The sequence below is a fragment of the Triturus cristatus genome, chromosome 6 (assembly GCF_964204655.1).
Source record: "Triturus cristatus chromosome 6, aTriCri1.1, whole genome shotgun sequence".
Taxonomy (NCBI): domain Eukaryota; kingdom Metazoa; phylum Chordata; class Amphibia; order Caudata; family Salamandridae; genus Triturus; species Triturus cristatus.
In genome coordinates this window covers 466813129-466834557 of record NC_140589.1, presented here as the reverse complement: position 1 = coordinate 466834557, position 21429 = coordinate 466813129, and the positions used below count along the sequence as shown (strand labels likewise).

The 21429-nt window shown below is 45.8% G+C and overlaps 1 protein-coding gene across 2 annotated transcripts in view; it reads left to right on the top strand.

Moving 5' to 3' along the window:
- The first annotated feature begins 9433 nt into the window (after nucleotides 1-9433).
- LGSN (lengsin, lens protein with glutamine synthetase domain) overlaps nucleotides 9434-21429 on the top strand; it is a 159180-nt gene continuing 147184 nt past the window's right edge. For both annotated transcript variants that reach the window (XR_014962963.1, XM_085610895.1), the window contains exon 1: nucleotides 9434-9586. Coding sequence is in view for 1 of the 2 variants with exons in the window: in XM_085610895.1 (XP_085467021.1) it covers nucleotides 9557-9586 (30 nt within the window). In the remaining variant the exon portion in view is untranslated. The remainder of the gene's footprint in view (nucleotides 9587-21429) is intronic.

The window sequence follows — 21429 nt, the reverse complement described above, 5'->3', positions numbered from 1 at the left end:
TCAGACAACAGAGGATAGGGAGGAGGTGGGTGGGGCAGCAAGCTAACTGTTCAGAAAAGGTGGGTATTAGGAACTTTATTGTTTTTAAAATGTGTGTCTGTGCGAACTACTTAAAATATGAACAAGTATGCAGCATAATCTCACTTTTATTCAGGAAGAAGAGGACGTTTGTGACTGTGATTCTGGGCTCACTTGGCAGAAACACCCCCTGACCCTTCACCCCCCATCGCAAAATGTAATGCCCGTGAAAAGGGTAGGTGGACGCAGTGTTATATAGAATATAGTCCTGAGAGCACGATTGAAAATGAAAACTAGATGTAGTATATGGTATAAACTATGCACCAAAAAGTGTGATATAAGATGAACCGGGGCGTGATATATAATATGCAATACATTGTGGGCAATGACAGATTCATTAGAGAGCGCGAGATAGCACAGGCACTAGCGCGTGCTATGCGATTTGCGCCTTGTAGTGTAATATGCACAGGGCAGTGTTGTGTAACCTAACTAGTCTCTAAGGTTGTAATATAAATATGTGCTGGGGAGTGTAACGTTGCATATGCACTGTGACAAAGATATGGATCCCAGATTGTAATATGTATGGCATAGCGCTGTGCGTTATAACATAGGCATCGAGGAAGGCACGTTAGATGGGGCAATATAACCCGTGCGAAGGCAAGTGTGGCATGACATATTCATGGGGTGGTGTTACAGTGCACATGGGCTAGAGAATGTCATAGCCTACGCACTAGCTGGTGGAATACAACACAGAGGTGTGTGGCACTCGGCGGGCACTGGTGGGTGTAACACAGCATTGGGCTCAGCCAGGAGCACGCTGTGACTCTCCTGTGAGGTTCATCTCCTTTCCAGAGAGTAAAATAAAAAGTATTACACATCCGGCAGTAGATGTGTGTTTTATTAACCGTGAGGGGGGTTTCTTGCATAGTTTGGTCAAATTTTTGTCGAATCCCCTTTGAATGGCTTGGTGTGCGTGTGTATTAATTGTGCCCGTCAATAGCTACCCATGTTTGTATAAATAAACGACAAGGGTGTCTACTTGGAGAGTACCCACCGGCGGGGGCGCAGGGATTAGGCACGGTAGGGTGTCAGACACGTCAGAGCTTCACTAGCGGTGTAAATACATTCCACGTGGATTCATTGTATGCATAGTCGCCTTTTAATGAATATCACTCAAATCGTCATGGTGATAGGTACATACGGTTTGTCCAGCATGTCCTAGGTGTTTCTATAAATATATACTTTTTAAAATAATAAAAAACAAAGGCCGGCTCCGGGGGATGAGGTCACCGGGGCCATAAGTGGCCTGAGGAGGGGGGAAACGCGGCCCCCCTCCTAAAGAATAAAAAAAAAAAAGGCCATGACCCGGGGGTTGGGGTCCCCGGGGCCGATTAAGGCCTTGGGACGGCCAAATGTATTTCTTTCAACAAAAATAATTAGGGTGCAGGCCCTGGGGGATGGGGTCCCCAGGGCCAATAAATTAGAAAAAGAAGGGGGGCCACACAGCCCTCCTTCTTAAAAATATAAAAGACCGGCATCGCGCCAGAGGCCACGCCCCCTCCTTGCAGCACTCTGCAAGCGCGCCCCCTGGCCAGTTGTAAGAGCTTGAAACTACCCGGAGGAAGGAGCACCGGATTTGCCCTCCTTAAGGGATGGAACCCTTTTTGATGGTTCAGCAACAGGAACTACTTTTGGTGAATTCTCATTTTTGTGCCTCAAAATTTACCATGGTGTCATTCTTACCTGTTACAGTTTTATATGTCTCCATATAAACAGTTTATTACTTCTGTTCAGAACACTGAACGTGGAAAAGCCTAAATCCTGTGGGATAAGTTTAGTGTGAGCTGTTGGCAGATAGAGAATTTCGATATTCACCTGTGAGCAGAGGTAATGCCTGGATGACTGCTGGTCGGCAGCACAAGATGCTATATGTTCACTAGGACTGCTAGAGGACTCAATTACCCCTAGCGCAAGCATCTAGGAGACCTCCTCCTTGATGCAAGCCCTTACCCTGTCAGTCACTCTGTAGGCCTTGTGCCTCACAGGTGTACTATCCCCACCTCACGGACGCACCAATCAGTGACACCAGGAACTAGGGAGAACAGATCAGAAAACTGTCCCAGCAACTGGTGGCAGTCATTCTGTTGCTCAGGGGTCAGGGTGGAAGAGAGGTTGACACCATCCACTGACCCATCTTGCTCTCTGGCTGACAGGAGGTCAGGAAGAGGCTCGGTCTCCTCCTCCATCCCAGCATCTGTTGCCAAGAGCATGCCTACTTGGGACCTCTCCAAGTGGGGCTTCAAGCGGTTGACATGCAGGACCCTCAAGGGGTTCCTGGGAGACCGCAAGTCCACCAAGTAGGTAACCGGACTCTTGTGCTCCACATCCTCAAAGGGGCTGGTCCACTTATCCTGGAGCGCACAGGGCTCCACTCCGGCCATGACCCACACCTTCTGTCCAGGCTGAAGCTCAACCAGAGTGGCATTCTGGTCATACCACCGCTTTATCTCCTCCTGGCTAGCTTCCAGATTCGCCTCAGCGAGTTGTCTGAAATGCCTAGTCTGGTTCCTAAAGGTCAGCATGTAGCTATATACATCCTGGGGAGGTTTCCTGGGAGATTGCTCCCAGCCTTCTTTGACCAGACTTAGAGGTCCTCTCACAGGGTGTCCATAGAGAAGCTCAAAGGGACTGAAGCCTAGAGATTTCTGTGGCACCTCACGGTAAGCAAAGAGCAGGCATGGTAAGAGGACGTCACACTTACGCCTCATGGGTTCCTCAAGATCCATTATTAAGCCTTTAAGGGTTTGGTTGAATCTCTCAACAAACCCGTTTCCTTGGGGGTGGTAAGGAGTGGTGAACTTATAGGTTACACCGCACTCCTGCCACAGGGACTTCATATACTTGGAAATTAAGTTGGCCCCCCCGGTCAGACACTACCTCGCGAGCAAATCCCACTCTGGAGAAAATTGCCATCAGTGCTCGTCACACCACGGGGTCCGTCACTGTTCTCAGAGGTATGGCTTCCGGGTACTGGGTGAACCTGTTGCCCATGGCTGTCTTGGGGTCCAGTGGCCCCACAATGTCAATACCCACCCGTTCAAAGCGGGTGCTGACCACGGGGAATGGCTGGAGAGGAGCCTTGCGCTTCCTCCCAGTCTTACCACTTGCCTGGCAAGTCTGATATGTCCTGAAGTGAGTGTCTGAACTTCTGCGCATTTGGGGCCAATAAAAATGGCTAACAAGCCTTTCAAATGTCTTGTCCTGCCCCAAATGTCCTGCCAAGGGAACATCATGAGCCAGTCCCAGTAGGAAGGCTCTGAAGCGCTGGGGTACCACCAGCACACGAGCTGACCCAGGCTCAGCAACCTTAGGCTCGGTATACAGGAAGTCATTCTCCCAGTAGATCCAATGTGACCAAGACTGATCACCTGCTGCCTGGTCTGCAGCCTGTTGCCGCAGACCCACAAGAGAAGGGCATTCTTTCTGCTCCTGGCAGAATTCCTCCCTGGAGGGGCCTCCTTCTTGCTGCCAATGGGTCAGCTCAGGCAGGTACCCCAGTTTGGCTACCTGTTCCCCTGTAGGCTCCAGGGCATCTCCCTCAGGGTCTGCTCCCTCCTGGACCATGGGAACTTCGGGGGCCGGTTTCCTGCACCCCCTGCCTCTACTCTTGATGGCAGGTACCTGGGCCTCCCTCTCAGGCTCCAGGTCCTCTTGAGCACCTTTACTCGCTGCCATTGACCGGGTGGTCACACATGCCCAGTCAGGCAAACCCAACATTTCTAAATGAGCACTCCGCTCCACCTTCGCCTAAGGTGAGCCCTCCAAGTCATTCCCTAACAAACAGTCAACAGTCATGGCAGGCCTCACAGCTACCTGAAGAGTACCAGAGACCCCCCCCACTCAAAGGGAACCTGAGCCACCTTGCAGTGACTCTCTGTGTTGTCAGCGACAACAACTGGGTAGAAAGCTCCAGTGACAACCTGCTTTTGAGACACCAGGTGACACTTGACAGCTGTCACACTGGCTCCTGTACCTCTAAGAGCCTCCACTCTATGGCCATTGATGGTCACCCACTGCCTGTATTTTTTAGTGTTATCAGGCAGCTGGGTTCTGGGGACCACCTCACAGTCTCCTAATGAGACAAGGGACATCTCTGCGGGACCCCGCCCACCTTGGGTACCCATCTCCTCACCCAGGGCTATACTAGCCATCTGCCGTGGGGCTGCACCAGGGGGTGCTGGTTTTCCAAACAGGCGACACTTGGGATCATTGGCACAATGACCCTCTTTCAACAGGTGGACCTGTCGGGCCTCCGACGGTTTCTGGGGGGGGGGGAGGCTGAGAACCTTTCCCTTGTTTCCCTTGGGGATTACTTTGGGGCCTCCTATGGAACTCCCTCTGTTTACCCTTGTCCCCCCCACTCTTCTGCTGGGGACCCTGCCCACTCTTGGCTGAGTCTCCCACGTGACCCTTGTGGACCCTGGTACTGACCCAGCGGTCCGCCTCCTCAGCAAGCTTCCTAGGATTAGTCAGCCTAATATCAATCAGGTGCTGGGGTAGCTCAGGAAAACAGTTACTTGACAAGTGCTCCCATGCAATTAAATCAAGAAGTCCCTGAAAATCATCAACTTTGCTACCCTTCACCCAACCATCCACTGCTCTGCAGAAAAAAGTGACATACTCAACATAGGTACTGTTTGCTATCTTTGTGCAACCCCTGAACCTCTGTCTGTACATCTCAGGGGTCAAACCATATCTAGACATCAATGCATCTTTCATGTGGGGATAGGAATTATAGACATCAGAAGGCAAGTCTAGCAGTGTGTCCCGCCCCTCACTAAGGAACCGCCCCCACAGCCCTGCTCCCCAATCCTTCTCAGGGACCCGGTGGGAAGACATGGCTACCTCATAGGCCTTGAACCACTGCCCAGTATCATCATTTTTTAAACATTCCTTCACTTCATCTTTAGGGATGTACACTCTAGATTCCACAGGCATTGACGGTGTGCTGCCACCAGAGGGAGCAATATCTAAGCTTTTGGCTTTCAACTCCAACTCCCTCAAAACCTTTTCATGTTCAAACTGTAGCTTCTTCTCTTCTAGGGCTAACTTTCTACTTTGCATTTCAAATTCTAACTGCCCACTTAACTTGAGCTTGGTCAGATCCATTTTGTGCATCCTACACTCTTTTCTATCTGCCAACTCCTCTGGAGATAGACTTTTACCAGAAACACTGCTACCGGGAGGGGAAGGGGTTCTCCTTCCTCTTGGACCCACTGGCCCTTCCAGCTGCTCCTCTGCATTATCATCATCAGTGGCATTCCTTGCTTCTACCCAGGCCCTCAGCGCCTTGTAGAACTCTGGCTTACTTTTACATCCAGTAGTGCAAACATTAAATTTCTTGCAGAAGAATTTCAGCTGCCTGGCAGTGTAGCTGTCCAATTTCTCTTCCTCTCACTCAAACTCAGTATCAACAGAGACTATGGATGCTGCTTTCTCCATCATGGTTAAGCTTGGCAGTACTCAAAAATAGAAAGTCCCAAAAAGAAATCTACCAACAAGTATTGGTTGCGTTATGGTCTGCACTCACTAAGTAGTGTTCACCAATCACTGTACATAAGTCACAAATGCAAGTCCAGAATTCTCACCGCTGACCACCAATGTTAGACTTGGGGGTCTCTAGTTGGCACAGATATGCACTTGTGACAAATAGGGACCCTCGCCTCTAGTCAGGGTAAAGGGGTACACTCCTAAAATAATCCCTGCTCACCCCCTTGGTAGCTTGGCACGAGCAGACAGGCTTATCTCAGAGGCAGTGTGTAAAGCATTTGTGAACACATACAGTAACCAAGTGACAACACTACAGATGGACACCACATAGGTTTTATATCAAAAATAAGTATTCTTTATATAGATTTACCACAAGACCATTAAATGAGAAAAATACACAATACTGTTACTTTAGATGGTACATTTTGTTTAGTTCTCTTTAGTTCTTAAATGCGACACTTTAAGTCAATGTACCTTTTTAGATGCGACACGCAGGGCAACGAAAGTCTTGCAACGATGTTGATGCGTTGAAGATTCTGGTGCAAAGAAATAAAGACGTGAAGATCTTCCAGATGCGGCACGCTTCTGCGATGTTGCGAGAAGACTCGATTCGATGTGTCAGCTGCAGCGGCGACACACTTTACGTGATGCGACGACAGCGGCCTTGGCAGCGACACTCTTCTCCGACGTTGCAAGACACTTCCGCTCGATGCGATGCTGCAGCGGCGACACCCCTTTACGCGATGCGACGACAACAGCTCCGACGGCGGCACGCTTCTCCGTGGATGCGAGGCGCTTTTCTTGATGCGGTGCAATGCGACAACTACGATGGTTGTGATGGTGACATGCTTTTTCCTCGATGCAAGACTCTTCTCTTGATGCGGTGCAATGCGTCAGCGGCGATGGCGACCCGCTTCTTCGGCGTTGCGAGACACTTCCTGGATGATGCGAGACGCTTCCGCTCGATGCGACAGCTGCAGTGGCGACACACTTTACGCAATGCGACGACAACAGCTCCGATGGCGGCACGCTTCTCCTTCTTGAGTCGCGCTTCCAGTTCCTTGCGACACGCAGTCCCTCAGAAGGCCCAACAACAGCAGCAGGCACTTCCAAGGAACTCTGGGGAGCTGGGGGGTGAAGTCTGTTGTTCCTGAGACTTCAGCAGGAGGCAAGCTCTTTTCCAAGCCCTTGGAAATCCTTCATAAGTTGAGCAAAAGTACCCACAAAGTTCCTCTCTCCTCTCTTTGGCAGTAGGCAACCCCTGCAGGCCAATCCCCCAGTTTCCGGGATAGTCTCTCCTCAGTTTCTTCTTGGTTCCTCTCCTCAGCAGAGTTTCTTCTTGTTTCCCAAAGTGATCTAAATTCTTGGGATCAGGGTCCCAATACTTATACCCCAAAATCCTATGTCCTCTGAGGGCAGAGGGGCCTTTGCCTTGTTCAAACTGGTTCTGGTCAGTCCTGGAGCACTTTGTTTACCTGACTCCTTCTTTCCTTTCAGGGTGCAGGGCAGGGACATCAGACGCACCACAGGAGGTGGAGCCAGCATTGTGAAGAGAAGGCAAAGCCCTATTCAGGTCCCAGGTGCAACTCCTCCCACCCATCTAGATGCAGATCTTTCTATTCACCACTGGGACACCTCACTCTGTCTCCTGGAATTCCCCAGCCCTGTCACTCAAACTCAAGACAGGGAATACACAGCCTAGCAGAGGCAGGTTTGAATGGTTAGACAAGAAAATGTCTACTTTCTAAAAGTGGCATTTTCAAACACAGAATGTTAAAACCAACTTCATTAAAATATGTATTTTATCATTCTGAGTTCAGGCATGCTAAATTCGAATTTTTACCATGTTCCCAGGGTCAGTTAGGATTATAAAATGTAATAACCAAACTGCCCATTCTGGCCTATGGAGAACAGGTAGCCTTGCAATAGTGAAAAACGAAAATGGCTGTAATTCACTATTAGAACATGCCACACACACCAGGGCATGTCCTACCTTATCCTTACAATGCGCCCTGCCCTTGGACCTACCATAGGGGTGTCTGATATGAAGAAAAGGGAAGGTTTAGGGACTGGCAAGTGGGTGCACTTGCCCAGTCAGCATGACAGTACCAGACTGCACGCAGGCTCTGCAATGGCAGACCTTAGACACACTTTTACAGGCTGCTTCTGTGGGTGGCACAACCAGTGCTGAAAGCCCACCAGCAATATTTGGATTTACAAGTCCCGGGCACTCCTGGTGCACTGTACTAGGGTCTGACAGGTAAACCAAACCAACCAATCATGGAATCACAAATCATACATCAATTTACAATAGGGAGCACTTGCACTGTGGCACTGTACAGCAGTTGCACAGTGCCCTGAGCAACTAACACCAGCAAAAACACATGAGGCAACAGCGAAAAAATGGAAGGGAGACCCACGCCAAGGTGCCAGGTCTAACAATTATCATCATCCTATTTTTTTAATTGGACAGATATCTGACCATAAAAGCACAAAATATACACAATCACCATTTTCACAAATTAATAAATGCAATACAGATAATATATTCATTAGATGCCAGCTAAAAACCAGTCTAAATAAGCCTACTAAAATACAAATAAAACAATAATAAAAAGACTAAAATTTAAAGCGCAATATCAAGTTCATAGTTAGATTTCATTATATAAACCACTAGATATCCTGCTATGTTTTTATTAATAAGATACATTTTTTCTCCTTAATTGTTTTTCAGCAATAATGAAACTCAATACAGAGAAACACACTTATGGGGAGACTAAGGTTTGGGGATATCCCAACCCTTCTTTATAAGAGATAAAGTGCTTGTACAGAAGAATTGGACGTAAGAAGCGAACTATATATATATATATAGAAAACTATGCAAAGTACAAAAAAAAATGTGCAGTAGCTTGAGGATATTTAGAATCAGATGGACAATAGGGCAGGGTAGCAAGCCAAGAGCCTTATTGGGGGAATGCAACTAGGAAATTAATCATATTTAATCTAAACCTAGTCAAATAAAATCTGCGCTCATGTTTAGTAAACCAAATTAAATAAGGTTCAAAACCTGATGTACTTAAAATGTGCATACATATCATAACTGATTCCACATTAAGAGATTTTAAGATTCTGATTTCCTCCCTGTATGATTCAAATTCTTTCTTTACCATCTCTTTTGTTTGGGGACCAGTAGCCTCTGGAGACTCAAAAAGAGAGTTAAAACCAAGGTCATAAAAGGTATTTTTAACATATACTAGCCACAGGATGGCTGACCATTTGTCAAATTTTAAACAATCTTCCAGTACCATCATCAAAAAACCAGCCTTGAGGGTACTCCAAACCTTCAACCATAATAATAAGGCCCTTTTAAAGCCAAAAAAGCGGCGATATGGCCCTTGATAATATGCACCAGAGTGTTTAATGCTCACGGCTGTGAAATATGATATTCAATAGCAGCTATGCCTGTGTATTTAACAGCCGCGCTGCTTATTACTCAAACACGCCATTTTGGCATCCAGATATAATGCTTTTAAAAATACCTGCCGGCCGTAATCCTTCTTTGTGTATCTCAAATGGCCGTTAGTAATATCTGCCACATCAAACACATCAAGTGTCGTTGAAAATGCAAACAACAGCGGTCGTTTTTTCTAGACGCAACACATTGATTAGGGAACAAAGCAGATCCTTCTCTGTAGAGCCGAGGCAGGCAGGCGAGAGTTCTGATCCATTCTCCGTTCTTTTGTTCTTGGCGCCCGGCAGTCGGCGTGAGCCCTGCATGGGCAGATTTCGCGCTGCCCTTTCACTGCTGAACTTTGTGCCCACGGACAAAACACATTGAATGCCATTTCGAACGTTCGTCCCCAGCAGGTGCTTCTGGAAAATATCGGCCGATTTCTAACTCATCATTATTGTAGATGAGACTTATAAATATTCGACCTTCTTTTAATTCAGCCAATCGAAAATATTCCTGAAGCGACATGTGCCGGTGATGGACAGTGTGACGGACAGTGCAGGACAGGTGAGACAGCCGCTGCAGCTTCTCGACTACCCCCGACGGGCAGTAGGTCAGCTGGTGGTTTCCGTTCTTTAAAAGTCGTGTGCTTCTGTGACGCTGATTAAGACTCATATCTAGACAGCACATGCATAACCCCAGAGCCACCGGGAGGTGACGGGCAGGTGAGTGACAGATGAGAGAGGGAGGCTCGAAGAGACAAGACAGGGCAATGCTATGTAATGCTGTTCAATAATCACCGCTTCTCGCAAAACGAGACTTCGCTTTGATGTACCACCCTGAAAGCTCCGGGGGATTCCATCCACCGGCCCTCGCCCAGGGAGCGCCTCTGGACCGTATTCCAAAGGATCTAAGAGATAACAGAAGTCCTCGGCTTCCCAGAATGCTGTCGAGGACCTGAGGTAAAGATAGGACAACTGCAGGCGCGGAAAAAGCAATCGCAAGATGCAGGCCGTGCATGAAGTCGAGGGGTTTACATGGATAGAACTGAATACCACGGTGGCGTTTTTCCGTTCATTCTGCTATGCTATTTATAGAAACAGGGTTAGAAGTCAGTGTGGACATTGAAAACATAGACCACCAAGAGGTAGCAGAATGCACGTTTATTTGAATGAATATTTCTAGATTGCAAAATGATTCTATATATTTTTGGAGAATCCCAGTTCAGACTTTCATGGGTAGTGATCGCGATATCTATTCCATCTATTTCGGGGTTGTGTATAGCGCCGATTGCTCAAAACAGATCTTGCTTCACTGAGTATACTCTGGTAAGGTTTCATATAGCTATATGATACCAGAATGATGGTTAATTTTCAGGATAGTTTATACACTTACGTTTTATTCACTTGGTTCTCTTCTTATATTATCCTTACATTATGTAAGCAACTTCTCACCCCATCATCTGTATTATGCAATATTGAGCGACCTTGGAACAAAACAAAGACTGCGGTCATTGGGGTAAACTTGTATTTTGGCCCTGTTTACCCTGAAACTGTTATGAGTGCAGTCTCTGAAGACAGATGAAGCCCGATTTAACCCACAGGACTGCCTGTATTCTTAGTTACTACCAAACAGCAGACATTACGAACCAGAGTCACAATCCACTTGAGCCCTAAATTCAACTTTAGTGAGCAAAAAGAGCTTTCTTTGTGCACAAAGGACAGACCCTGATTCACGGGAGGAGCATTTGTGGAAGTTTACAGCGAGAGACTGTAGAATGTGCAGGCATGGTGGGGTTTTCACACTTATGATTGTCGGGCCAGGAGTAGTAGCCACCTTCTCTTCGTGGAGAGAGACCTCGCCAGGAACTGAGACAGCATTCTCCCCTCAAGGGAGAATGGCCAATCTGACTGTCTGCTTTGTGGCAGAAAAACGACCCCAAAACATGATGGCCTGCTATGTTTTAGAGAAGTTTGTTTTGTGCTGTGAGTTAGGCCACATAAGCTGTGCATTTTTATCTTGACAGTGAGGGTAAGAACAACATTTGTTTAAAATGAGCTAGACAGCTGTGCATGTCGTTTGAGTTGCCAACTGTTCAGCAGTTTCCATCTGATGCATACTCACTGGATTTCCTGAGTACTCTGTGTTCTGGGTCCTTCCTTTCCGGCTGTGCTGTCAAGGCCATGTGTAAGGGCTGTGGGGCTTAATTACAAGCCCATTGCGTCACTTTTGCGCCATTTTTAATCATGGTAAAAGTGACGTACGGGTGGCGTAAGGGGCTTGTAAATAAGCTCCTGTGTACTTGGCCGGGCTTGACATCTGCCACCCTTCTACCGAATATTTCTGCAGTACCAAAGGAAGGTTATCTTCCTCGAGCGTCTGTGACGTGTCTTCTTTCCATTACGAAAAAGAAAAGGCACTTTCAGCGTTGGTTCATGGAAAAGGAAAGGACGTGTTAGCTTATTCCCCATCCTAGCTCTCAAGTCTCACTTCCGGTCATGGGGATAGACCGACTCAAGTGGTGTAGGCCTTGTTCGGTTGGGTGACCCTCATGCTTAAAGCGCGGCATCTGTGCATGTGAGCTCTGTGGATGGTGCAGGGCAGGGACAGAGAATGGAGACAGCTCTGTTTATAGTTATTCGCGATTTGACTGTTATTCTCGGACTTTTCATGAAATTGAAGAAATGATATGTGCTATTTCGGAGAATGCTCCCACTATAAGGATTATAGCTTTTACTATCCCTGCTATCTGAATGACCGCTTTGAAAGATTCTGTGCTTGTGCCTCTCATTATGAGTGTTGTAGCGTATTTTTGCTTGCATTTCGGCAATCTTTTTTTGACAGACATAATATTGTTGTCAGCTATTGCTGTGTACATGCCCCGCAATTCTTGACACACATGTTCTTATATTATAGACAAAGTGGGCGTGCTTCTGCATTGGCGGTTCATTTTCTGATATTTGCGAGTGTGGTGTTTATGGTGCTCCGGCTCTCGCAGCTGCGCTATTGCTGTGGTCAGTTGTGTTAGGTGGATGTTATATTGAATACTTAAATGTCATGGTATGCGTATTTTGATATTTGTGGTTGCTTTGTGCAAACGTGAGCAGCTTTACATAATAGATGTTTGACCTTGGTTGTGAGGAATCAGTGAGAATATGTGCCAGATGTGTACTCAGCTGGGTGGGATTGTAAGGGCATGTCATGTTTCTTGGTAATCTGGAAAGTGCATCCTCCACTGGCATAGGATGGGAACTGTGGGATTATTTATTCCACTGGGTGTGCTGCCCATTTTGCGAGTGAAGGGTGTTGAGTCTTGTAACAAAACTTGGTTATTGGTTGAGATGGGGGGTGCAAACCCTACACAAGCAACAAACACAATCATTGTCAGTGTGAACCACAAAATCCACTAAATTAACCTGTGCTTAACCCTCTGGCAGATTGGCACAAAACAGTCAGACTTAATTTAGAGGTAATTTGTAAAGTAATTATAGTACGCAAACAGAAATAAGGCGAAAACACAACACAAGAACAATCCTAAACCAATTTAGAAAAAACAGAGTATATTAGTAAATTAAATGCAACTATAATGACAAAAATCCAATCATTAGAACCAGAAATATTACATTTCAGTTTTAGGTAGGCATAGCGTATAAAGGCAAAAAGTGCCACTCGCGGTCATTGGTCATGCTAGACCAGGGGGAAAGTCACAAGTTCAGGCTGACCATGATGGATTGTGGGCCAGATTCAGGGACCAGGTTAGTCCAGATGAAAAAGTTACCTTTTCAAAGTCTGGCACAAAGAGTTCAGTTTGCTATGGAGGAGGTCGTGAAGAGCAAAGAGAGCGTCACAGATGATCATCGCTGTGGCACGAAGAGCAGGCCAGGCGTTGCGGGCTGTCGTCGATGCACCCCAAAGTGCTGGCTGGGCATCACAGCTGGTTGTTGCTGAAGCTTTGTGTTGGTGGTCAGCACAGGCTGTTGTGGTGTAGCCCGAAGTGCAGCTCTCGCGTTGCCGGTCATCGCTGGTGTCTCTGTAGCACAGAGAGTCAGGTTCACTGGATCGTTACATAGACGGTCGTCATGAACAACACGTGGTCGAGAAGAGCCCAAAACATCAAGATTTCACCTTTCTTCACAGGAGGAGATCAACTGGTACCAGGCAAAGGTCCAGGACCTGGGGAGGCACCTTTTGGGGATCAGGAACTCACTCTAGCAGAGGCCAACAGTGCTCAGTAAGGTCTAGTTGCAGGTCCAGGTAGTTCCAGTGCAGCAGATCGACTGGCAGTTTCGAAGGGACCTCTGGAGCTTATTGTGTCCCTGTAGCTCAGCCAGGAGGTTAGCCAACTGACCCTTGGAGTCACTCAGCTTAGGTCTTTAGACAAAACATCAAGTTTAAAATATTGTAAAAGATAAATATCTAAAACAAATATAGTGATTCAAAAACTAAATACTGTGTTATAGAATATCATTGTCAAGAATATTTTGTATTGCTAAATTATATTGTTTTCGAGAATATCATTGTTTTTAATCTTTCTTTTCAGTAATATAGTTGTAAAAATTATAAATTGTAAGAATTTTTATGTGTTTAAATTAAAGGATTGATTTTAGATGTTTGGATTGTTGGTATAATTGTTAATAATGTTAGAAATATAGTTTTATTTTAAGTAATTTAGCATTTAAAAAATATTATTAGTTTTTTATAATGTAGTGTGTCGTTGGGTTTGGAGGGGGATAGGGTAAGATGTTAATGAAATTAGAAATATTTTTAATTTTATATTAATTTGTTTATTATTCTTAATACATTTTGTAGTTCATTATTAGTTATTTAAAAGTTATTTTTTAATGTAAAAGTGAAATTCAAATTTTTATTTTAGTTTAATTATTAGTAATATTGGGTTATATTTTAGTTGTGGGTTATTACATTTGTAGGGGCATAGGTTGGGAAGTTAATTCTGTTATAAATAACCCAAACCTTTTTAATTAGTTTTCAATTGTTAATTAATGATTACATTGATTGTTAATTTTGTACCTAGTTAATACTCATTTAAGTTATATTCAGGGCCACTGGAATTATGCACAGGGGTGGCTAATTATGTGGCCAGGTTGAGTAAATTATGTGTTAAGAAAAGGCTAATTATGCGGCGTAACGCGACACATTTTATGCTATCATTACCTCCTCATTTTGTCATTTTTACACCGGTAACACTGTCTGGGCGCTAGTTGCAACTCAGTTTAACACCCACATATAGCAATAAACAACCAGTGAACTTTTTCAAATGGGCTTCCACTAAGCGCAACACGTGTTGCTGCGTTTTCAGTAACTTTTGAATCACTTGAGCTAGAAGCAATTTTTTTGGGTTAAAATCTGCAGATTATGCAGCAGATGAACAATTATGTGGCAAATGTGGCTAATCTATAACTATGTGAAAATCATGGTGGCTGCACAATCACATGATTCCAGTAACCCTGGTTACATTTTAGTTGCAGGTTGCTGGGTTTGTAGGTGAATAAGGTGGAAAGTTAAATAAAAGTAAATGTATTTTAATGTAATGCTAATTTTTAAATTAAATATTTTTTGATTATTATGCATATCATTTAATTTATGAATTATTGTATGATTGTTGTACTGTATTTTTGTTATGTATAACAGTTTTTATGTGTTTATTATACATGTATTTTTAATGCTGTTTTTTTTTAGGTGAGTAGATTGGGAAGTAAATCAATATATAATATTTTAATATTCATTGATTTTTTTTTTTTTAAACGCATTTTATTTTATTGTAGCAAAGATGAAACAAATGAAAACTAAATATCATGAACAAAAAAATGCTCCTCATTTCCAGCCTCAGGCCCTACCTCCCCCTCCCGCAGCCCACCACAAGTCAGACCATATTAAAAGGCATATTATCCATCATAGAGGACAACCCATAGTAATCCCACCATTAACCTAAAATTTTAGAGAATTTCTGCAGACATCCCCGGGCAATATAGATTGGTTCCTCCTGCTTTGCACACCAATCCATGTTACCACGCCCCAACTCCAAACTTTGGTGTGTCCGGCCATTTCCAGGACTATGCTGTGTCTCTCTTGGCCACCAAGGCCGCCAACCCCACCAGAGTTCTGTCTACCTAAGATCCCCCAACCTCATCCATAATCTCCAAAAGTACCACCTTCGGAGTCAATAGGATGGCCTAGAGGGTAGTACTAATCCGGGTCCAGTAACGGGCAATCCGTGGACATTGCCAGACCATATGAAAGAAGTTTGCCATCGGGGATTGGCTGTGGGCACACCTGGGGTCAGAAAGGATACCTGCGTAGTATGTAGTAGAAAAAAAATATTAATTGTTTTATTTATAATTTCTTCAAACGTTATCTATTTAATGTTTAATATTTGTGACATTTTATTTGTGCAATGGTTTTTGTTACTTAAAATGTAATTGGGTTTTATGCATTATTTGAAATGAAATAAATAAGTAACGATTTCATATTTTTTGTAATATTTTGGGTATTTAGGGAAGTTGATATTACATGTAATTTTGTTTTTCCCTTACTACCTTTTTTAATTGATTTAAAAAAAAAATGTTTTGTTAAAATATATATATATTTATTTTTGTATATTGTAATTTAATAATGTTTTATATTAAGTATTCATAGGATTTCAGTTCATACATGTAGTCCTTGTGAAGTCAAACACTTTCCCTACTGTTGCTCAGATTAGAGAGGGAATAGTAAATCTAATCCCTCCAAAGTCCAACACTTTCCCTACTGTGCTTAAACTGGAGTGGGAATAGCAAATTTAACTCTTTTGTAGTCCAACACTTTCCCTACTGTTGCTTAGACTGGAATGGGAATACAAAATTCAACTCCTCCGAAGTCCAATGATTTCCCAACCATTTCTTAGATTGAAGCAGGAATAGAAAATCCACACTCTCCAAAATGCAACAATTTCCATACTGTTGCTTGGACTGCAGTGGGACTAGTAAATGTAACCCCCACAAAGAGCAACAGTTTCCCTACTGTAGATTAGACTGGAGTAGAAATAGTAAATCAAACCCTACTGAGATACAACACTTTACCTACTGTTGTTTAGATTGGAATGGGAATAGAAAGTCCAACTCCTCCAAAGTCTAATTCTTTCTCTACTGTTGCTTAGAATGGAGAAAGAATAGTAAATCTAAACCCTCACTTTTCCTACTCTTGCTTAGACTTGAGTGGAAATAATACATTTCCACCTCCCAAGTGCAACACTTTCCCTTCTGTTGCTTAAACTGGAATGGGAATTGTATATCTAATATTTCTGGAATCCAACACTTTCCCTAATAATGGTGAAATCGAATTTAAATGATGATTAATATTTGTTTTTAAATTTAATATTGTTTGCTTTTTTTTGTTTTTTTTAATGTTTGTATTTTTTTGGTAACTGTGTTTAATGGGATTTTAATGATTTACTTCTTGATATATTGGTGAAATGAGTAAATATATTTTGTTATTGAATCGTTTATAGTAATTATATATATTCTTACGGATAATATGCTGTTGTCCCAGAATTCAACATCATGCTTTCCAGGTTGCTGTGCTAGGAGGATTATTTATCATACCAGATCAAACAACCCAACGCATTTCGGCCACGACTCATCCTTGAACACGGGATGGCAGCCATAATTCATTCAGTGCATATGAACAACAGTTCATCAACATAACTAGTGCCTTAATTTAATATATATAAATATATATATATATATATATATATATATATATATTACCTACTGGCGGTCGCCAGTAGGTAGTTATAGTTAGGACCACGTTTCCATAGGAAATCCGCAACATTCTATTTTGAATAACTTTGGCGCCGGTCTACGAATCCTCGCGAATTTTTCAAAATAGGTGGGGCGCTACGCTCCGCTCCTACCCTGAAAGTCTCGGGGGGATTCGTCAAGCGGGGGCTGAGATAAAAGGGGGGTCCCAAAACGCGTTTTTCCCATGCATTTTTCCATAGGACCTTTAGACAGGGCTACAGCCCGAACGGCTGAACAGAATTACTTGAAATTTGGCAGAGAGGTAGTCCTCAGGTCAAGGAAGTGCCTTTTGTAGGTTTGGTGTAAATCTGTTCAGTAGATTCTGAGAAAATAGCCTTTAAATCAATATATATATCTGAGCCAGCTTACGGTGCGCTTACGGTACGCTTACCGTACGCGTACGGTGGCGTGCGCGAGCGCGATTCTGATTGGCTCTTAGATCTTAGTAAACATTCGAATCGACCGAAACCAGGAAGCGGCGGCCGCCATTTTCTCTCTCGCACTGAGAGTGATGATGAAAATACAAAGCACAAAAACTTGTAAAGGGGCTGTTTAGACAGCTCCCACACACATAGCCATGTTAAGGGAGTCCCCAAAGATCCCCCAAGCCAAAAACGGAATTTGTTTTTTTTTCGCTAATTTCGCCGATTACGCTTACCGTACGCGTACGGTAAAAAATGATATGAAAAAAAAAATTATCCACACTCTCCCCACCCCGTGTGCAATTAGTCACAGAAGGACCCCCAAGGACGAAAAAAACATTTTTTTTTTTTTTTAAATCGCGCGGTGCGCGCACGGCGAACCGTGGGTGCTCGGTGCGCGTAGCGCACCGAGCGCCCACATCGCGCGCACGGTGCGCGCACGGTGAAAAACCTGAAAAAAAAAAATTAATAAATACATAACTTAGCATTTAAAAAACCGTACAAATTCACTGACAAAAACATAGGTTCAGCAGAGGATTGCGGTCGCGTGAGTTATAGTTGCCTGCACTAACTATAACAGGGGAACTTCATTGGTTTTTTACGAGTGAAATGTCCAGCTAACTATAACATGTGTGAAACCTATGGTTTTTTAAGTGAATTTGCAAGGTTTTTTAAATGCTAATTCGTAACTATAACGTGTGTGAAACCTATGATTTTTTCAGTGATATATATATATATATATATATATATATATATATATATATATATATATATATATATATATATATATATATATGTGTTGGACTTGGCCCTTCTGGCAGGTTCACCCCTGAACTTTTTTTGCTTTTTATTGGTGACTTGGTGTGGTAATTGTTTGGTCTCTGCGCACTTTCCCTGTGTCCCAGGGTAAAGTGCGTGCGTGCTCTGAGTGCATGTGGTGAGATAGGCCTGCCCTCCCATAGGAATGCATGGGGAATGTATGTGTCCCTAGTAGTTCCTGATGCGTGGGGTGTGCAGGCCCGAGTTTGGTATGTGCGGACTCGTGGGAGTGAATGCTGCGCGATGATGTGTGCGGCGTGCATGTACCTAGTGTGGAAGTGCCACTTCTAGAAGTGGGCACTTCTGTGTGCAGTGTGTCTGTCGCGTGATTGGCTGGTCATGTCATGTGACGGGCTAGGGATTCCCCAGTGTCAGGATGAGTCACCCAGTGGTGAATGGGGAGATCAGCAGCTAGATGGGTGGGAGGAGTCCACCTGGGTCCTGAATAGGACAGGGTTTTCCAAGCACAATGCTGGCCCCGCCCCCTGTGGTGCGACTGACGACCCTAGCCCTTCCAGTGAATAGAGTGAGGGGCTGAGCACATCAAGGGTGCTCCCCAACCAGCTGCGACTGGTTTTCCCCCTCACCCTGACCCCAGAACAAAGGGTTTGCATGTATAAAAATGGGGCTGTGTCCCCACAGAAACTGTTCTCTGCCAGGATCTTACCTGAGGGGGGCTGCTGCTGCTGCTGGACCAGAGGACCGCCACTTGGACTACCTCCCTGCCTGGAGGCCCAGTGAGCTGGCTCTGGGTCCAGCCTTGCCCCCCTGCTCTTGAAGGACCATTTGTTGCTGGACTTTATTATCATTCTTAAAGCGCTGGGAGCGCTTTTTGCAGCCCTAAGCGCCTGGGAGCGCTTTTATTCGACTGGTAGCGCTGGGAGCGCTTTCATTGGCTTCATAGCGCTAGGAGCGCTTTATTTTTGGAAGCCGGTGCCCACCCGGCGTTTGCCCTGTCTTTGCCGATTCCGACGTCCACTGGCAGGTGCCCACCCTGCCAGGGACATTGCCGAGCGTGTTAGCGGGTGCCCACCCCGCTTTATTGAAAATTAATATCCCTAGCGGGTGCCCACCCCTCCAGGGACTTTGCCGCGTTTGGATTCTCGCCCCCCTAGCGGGTGCCCACCCCACATCACCGCGATCCAAAAGTCACCGCTGCAGCCCGGCTCCGGACGACAGGAAGTCAGGCAGAGTTCGTGGTGACGTGGGCGGGGCCTCGGCCGGAGGCCGGAAGTCTACGGGAGCCCACCCCGTGCTCCGGCGAGCGAGAGGAGACCGCGAGAGCTGAGCCGACGGAGCCGTGCAGGCTCCGTGTCCGTCCCGTGCCGGCCGCTGCCCAGAAGCCCGACGCGGCCGCGGGAGCATCCTGGAAGCCAGGTGAGGCGTCCGTGGATGTAAGAGTCCCCGTGGGGCTGAGGGGGGGGCCTGTGTGAGCGAGAGCCTGCGAGGCTCCAATGCTGTAGGGGGCAGTTCAGTAGTTTCTTGAGCCCCGAGAGGGCTCCACCGGCAGGCACCGGGGCAGTGCAGGTGTCGGGCGGCCCCGGAAGGCAGCGGGCCGCCCCAACGTGTACTCGAGCCCAGGAGGCTCCAACGAAGCAGTGATTGCTCAGAGCGCCCAGAGCGCTCCAACGTTACCGGGGCATTTCTTCAGCGTTTGAGTGGCCCCAGATGGCAGCGGGCCACTCCCACCTTGCCCCACATTAGTTTACAGAGCCACAGAGGCTCTAGGGGGCTTTTGTTGTTGTTTTGAGCCCCGAGGCTCCACGGGAGCGACAAGAGTTGTTTCCCAGGCACAGTGGTGCCCACGTTTGCTTTCTCCAGCTGCCCAGCACTTAGTGGGCAGCTGCATCGTTTAGGTTGGGGCCCTCGGAGCTTTGGACTGCGCCTCCTGCGCAGCCTTGCCCCTGACTTGTTGAACGCAGGGCGTCCTAGCCCCTTCCAGGCCAGTTGGCCCAGGGACTGCCACAGATAGTGGCTAATGTGAGTTTTTGCGCCATTGTACCTTTCCTGCACCTCTGAATGTGGTTATGCGTCATGTGCTTTGCTTTACACCTCTGAATGTTCTGCATCATGTGTTTATGTGCTTAGACCCCTACAGGTATTGTGATACTTAGGTGGTTGTTTTCTCCCTAGTACAGGTGGTGCTAGTGAGGTCCTGATTCCCTGCGCAATACTGTCCTAAGGTGGTTAGGGTTGCGTAGGTGGTACTTACCTGATACCAGTAGTGACTGGTTGTGTACTAGGTGTAATTTTGTGCAACAGTAGTTTTATTTCCTATGTTCCAAGTGCTATGTTCTAAGAGTGCTAATTCCGGACAGCGGTCCATGTGGCCCTGTCCCCTGTACATATAATCCCTTGTAAATTCGGCCCGTGCCTGTTGGCACATTGTAGAGTGTGTGTTTTTATCTAATGTGTTGTGTATAATACAAAGGCTATTTTTATAGAATACCTTGTGTGGAGTTTCCTTTGTGGTGGGCCTTGGGTGTTGTTGCTGGGTGCGCGCGCAAACGCTTTACACATCGCCTCAGGGATAAGCCTGTCTGCTCGTGCCAAGCTACCAAGGGGGTGAGCAGGGGTTATCTTTGGCGTGTAACTTCCTTGCCCTGACTAGAGTGGTGGTTTCTGCCTGACTTTGGCGCAAGCCTTAGCCAACCAGAAATCCCATTTCTAACATTGGTGATCAGCGGTGGGATTTGGACTTGCGTTTGCGCTGTACCGCAGCGGCAACTGGCCGCACTACAAAACTCTGCATTTAGATAAATCACATGGTATAGGGATTATTGTTCTAAGTTTGTTTTTAATTGTCATTTCTTTGGAAATGTGGTTTTGTGCACTGTGAGTTAGGTGTCCCTAGCTCGGGAGGGTAGATCATCCCCCTTAGTGCATTGTGTTTCTGGATTCACCAGAGGGTGGGATCCAGTGGTGGCAGCGTAATAGTGTCCTGTACATTTGTCCCCCGCCCTGCGCCCAGAGTTGGTACCTGTGTCACGTGGTGGTCAGGTTGAGGAATCAGGGGTGGTAGAAACTGCCTTACCAGTCCGAGGGGAGGGTTGTGTGTGTGGATGAATGGTGTGTGGCACTAGGCAAGTGAGTGTGAGTTCTCTGGGTTAGAGAGCTTGCTGAATATTTTTGTGAATTGTGTGCTCCTGTGTGAAACTCAGACCCCTAGGTTCCCTGTATAATTGTTACCATAACGTCCGCCAGAATGGAGCCTGCTTGTGATCCCTATGAGCTAGCTTGGCGCCAGAGGCAGGAGTTAGAAAGGTACTGTACAGAGAAAGAGTCAGAAGAGGAGGTAGAGGATGACAATACCTGGACGCCAGTAGAGAGTGAGGACCCCATAGGTAGGGCGTCCCTTGCTGGGTCCAGCGTA